The sequence below is a fragment of the Priapulus caudatus genome, unplaced genomic scaffold (assembly GCF_000485595.1).
Source record: "Priapulus caudatus unplaced genomic scaffold, Priapulus_caudatus-5.0.1 Scaffold1435, whole genome shotgun sequence".
Lineage (NCBI taxonomy): Eukaryota > Metazoa > Priapulida > Priapulimorpha > Priapulimorphida > Priapulidae > Priapulus > Priapulus caudatus.
The window spans coordinates 42,468-46,195 of record NW_014578496.1 but is presented as its reverse complement, the minus strand read 5'-3'; the positions used below and the strand labels follow the sequence as shown (position 1 = coordinate 46,195).

The window sequence follows — 3,728 nt, the reverse complement described above, 5'->3', positions numbered from 1 at the left end:
GAAGGAACTGACGTCACAGGTCGCGGGGTCGGCGTGACGGGAGCTGACGTCACAGGTCGTGGGGTCGGCATGACGCGAGCTGACGTCACAGGTCGCGGGGTCGGTGTAGAGAAAACTAACGTCACAGGTCGCGGGGTCGGCGTGACGGGAGCTGACGTCACAGGTCGTGGGGTCGGTGTAGAAGGAACTGACGTCACAGGTCGCGGGGTCGGCGTGACGGGAGCTGACGTCACAGGTCGTGGGGTCGGTGTAGAAGGAACTGACGTCACAGGTCGCGGGGTCGGCGTGACGGGAGCTGACGTCACAGGTCGTGGGGTCGGCGTGACGTGAGCTGACGTCACAGGTCGCGGGGTCGGTGTAGAGGGAACTGACGTCACAGGTCGTGGGGTCGGTGTAGATGGAACTGACGTCACAGGTCGCGGGGACGGCGTGATGGGAGCTGACGTCACAGGTCGCTGGGACGGCGTGATGGGAGCTGACGTCACAGGTAGTGGGGTCGGCGTAACGCGAACTGACGTCACAGGTCGTGGGGTCGGTGTAGAGGGACCTGACGTCACAGGTTGCGTGGTCAGCGTGGTACGCCTCGTTGCTGAAACACACGATAGAGGTTCTGATCTTAGCGATCCGAGTTTCGGTCGGTTTAACATAATGATATTCGATCCGAGTTTAACATAATGGGGGTGAAAACATGAGGATTTGATCATATGTATATGCAAATGATTAGCCAATTCGCTGTGAAGGGGAAACTTGTAAGCTTACATAACTCTCATAATCTCGTACAAATGTCAAAATTCAAACATCTGACCATCCCACTATAGGCTACCGCGCGATTTCGCACCTGATGCCGGATCCCCGAGTGTCCGCGTGATGACGTCACTGTACGGCCCTGCGCCGGTCGCGCTCAGCGCTCTCACGCGGAACGCGTAGGTGGTGTCGCTCTGCGGCCGAAAGAAGTCGACGTATTCGGCGTGCGTTTCTGCGCTCGCGAACGTCGCCGCGACGGGCTCCGTCGAGTTTAGTTCGTATTCGTACCGATAGATGGCGCCGTTCGCCTTCATGCAGTCCGGTCGGCTCCAGCCGAAGCGCAGACGATTCGGGGTCTCGTAGAGCACGCGCACGTTCTCCGGCGGGCCCTCCACGTCTGCAAGCGAACCGGAGAGTGACGTCGTAAAATGACGTTCTGACGTCATCAAAATATGTGTCAGCGTCAGCAAATGATGTGTCGGCATCATCAGATGATGCGACGATTGGCGGCTACGGTCTATTGGGAGAGAGAGGAGGGAGAAGGGAGGAGGAAGGAGGGAGGAGGGAGTAGCGAGGAGAAAGGAGGGAGGTGGGAGGAAGGAGGAGCGAGGAGGGAAGGATACAAGGAAACAGTGTATATGAAGTGACTGTAACAGTAACTGTAGTAATAGTAAACAGTAATGGGTAACTGTAACAGCAACTGTAATAGTAGTAAATAGTAATGGGTGACTGTAACAGCAACTGTAATAGTAGTAAATAGTAATGGGTAACTGTAACAGCAACTGTAATAGTAGTAAATAGTAATGGGTGACTGTAACAGCAACTGTAGTAATAGTAAATAGTAATGGGTGACTGTAACAGCAACTGTAATAGTAGTAAATAGTAATGGGTGACTGTAACAGCAACTGTAGTAATAGTAAATAGTAATGGGTGACTGTAATGCTAGGGGCACACGAGCGATTTTTATCGCCCGATCGCGGCGATCAGCAACTGTAAGCCAGTAAGTATAATAGGTGGAACTGACCGCCCTGTGGGGTCGCGCGCGACGACGCCGTTACGGACGGCCATCCCCGGCTCCGTTCTCCGCTCCACGGAGATCTCGTACCCGGTGCTCGTCAGGTCGCTCAAGGTCGGCGTTCAAATCGGCAGAGGTCACGGTCTGCGTCTCGCCGCGGCGGCCCACACTGTTTGATGTTTGCCGCCGTAAAGGCGACCTCGTAGCCTGTGATGTTGCCGTTTCTTTTGGCGGAGGGTCCCAGGTCAGCTGCAGTGTTTTGGGGAGGCGGGGTCCGTGGCGGCGCGTACGTTACCTACCGCGCCAGGAGCTGCGAAGAGAAAGAGAGAAGAGAGAAAGGGAGGGTGTGATGTGACGTCGTGGGCGCGATGTATTGGGCGATTGTCGGTGTTTGTGATTTTGAGTTTTTTGCAAATATTTTTTTTTGTAAATTGCCGGCCGTGATGAAGAGACGTTGACTCGCAAAGGTTGCTGCGTATAACTATGTCTAGACAAATATTATATACAATTTAACTTTAATAAATAAATAACTATTATAATCATAATATATATATATATATATATATATATATATATATATATATAGTAGAGAGAGAGAGAGAGAGAGGGAGAGAGCACTGCACGAGGGACCGAAGAAAGAACGAGGAGGAGAGGAGTGTAGTCGGCGCATGGCATTATCTTCGAAAAGGAAGATTATTTTCAGAAAGGAATTGGAGGACACACATTTAACGAATCACAACAAAAGAGAAAGACAAGAACGGACCCCGCCACGAGAACAATAGATAAGGACAAAAGAGTGCGAAATAGCTTAGTAGAGAGAGTAGAGCGAATGAAACGACAATTGCCAGTACGCGCACAGTAGAGACTTGAGAGCTGAAGGAAAATAGGAGCAAAACACCTTGCAGTAATGGACGTCCCCGGTAGACGACTGAGTATACAGTTATACAGTAGACGGAACAGATGACGTAGGGGAAGACAAACGAGTACAACGAGGTCGAGGGAAAAAGAGGATTGCGAAAGAGATGTAGAGATAGGACAGAGATGAGAGAGAGAGAGACTGAGAAAAAAACAGAAAGAGAGCAGGACGAGTCGTGGGTGAGGACGAGCGAGAGCCTCGCTAATAAAGAACACAGAGAGAGAGAGAGAAGAGAAAGAGAAAAGTGCGCGCAATATCTCACAAGTGGGTTAATTTTGCTGATGAGAGTATGGCATTAATATGGTTAGGGGGGAGAAGAACAAGGAGCGAAAAGAGAAACAGAGGAGCGATATAAATGTGAGAACATAGAATTGACGACGCGATAGACTATAAAGAATAAGAAAGAGAAAACAAGAGTTTTAATCAGTAGTAGGACCGCATGATAGGAGTATCAGACAGTAATCACAACAACCATGAGGGCAGAGAGACGAGACCAGACGCAGAGACGTGCTCACGGCTGCTGCACGCCACAACATCAACAGCGACTCCTACCTTCGTGGCTGCCCCTCTGGGTCGCTACCGTTTTCACCCGCTCCAGTCGCGCCGATGACTCGTACCCTGTTCCTCTCTCATGACGGCCTGTCTTTGGTCCTACTCGCCGTATCTAGCCTCCGACGTATCGATTGCTATTGTCCTCTTGCCACTAGTGGCTCTATTGGTTCATCTCTAGTACCTCGTCCACGGGCCTCCCTGTGAGTGGAGAGGCACTGTTATATGAATTTGATTAAGGTGTTATGCTCTATATGCGAGGTCGGTTAGAGGCCGCAGGCCCGTCTACAAACTGTGCTCCGCGCCGCACGCACATGGTCAACATCTCCCGGAGGAATTAAGTACAGAATTATTTTGGCCAAAGGAGTTATGAGCGATTGTTTACTCTCGCAGGAATCCCGAAGAAAAGGACGCGTCAGTCTATGCCTCTGGGCATAGGTTTCGACTATATAAATTTCAAGCAGTTTTCCAGTGATATCACGCACCGTCTTTAAAGGCATTTTC

At 50.9% G+C, this 3,728-nt stretch overlaps 2 protein-coding genes across 2 annotated transcripts in view; both read right to left on the bottom strand.

The window, feature by feature from the left end:
• LOC106816625 (extensin-like) overlaps positions 1–1,798 on the bottom strand; it is a 2,349-nt gene extending 551 nt beyond the window's left edge. Inside the window, exons 1-3 of the mRNA XM_014821248.1 lie at positions 1,769–1,798; positions 839–1,141; positions 13–589 (exon numbers count right to left, since the gene is read on the bottom strand). Of these exons, the coding sequence (XP_014676734.1) occupies positions 13–589; positions 839–1,058 (797 nt within the window). The 5' untranslated portion in view covers positions 1,059–1,141; positions 1,769–1,798. The remainder of the gene's footprint in view (positions 1–12; positions 590–838; positions 1,142–1,768) is intronic.
• Positions 1,799–2,004: 206 nt separating this feature from the next.
• The window catches only part of LOC106816623 (tenascin-R-like), a 29,069-nt gene continuing 27,345 nt past the window's right edge, over positions 2,005–3,728 (bottom strand). The window contains exon 11 of the mRNA XM_014821247.1: positions 2,005–2,069. Within this exon, the coding sequence (XP_014676733.1) occupies positions 2,005–2,069 (65 nt within the window). The remainder of the gene's footprint in view (positions 2,070–3,728) is intronic.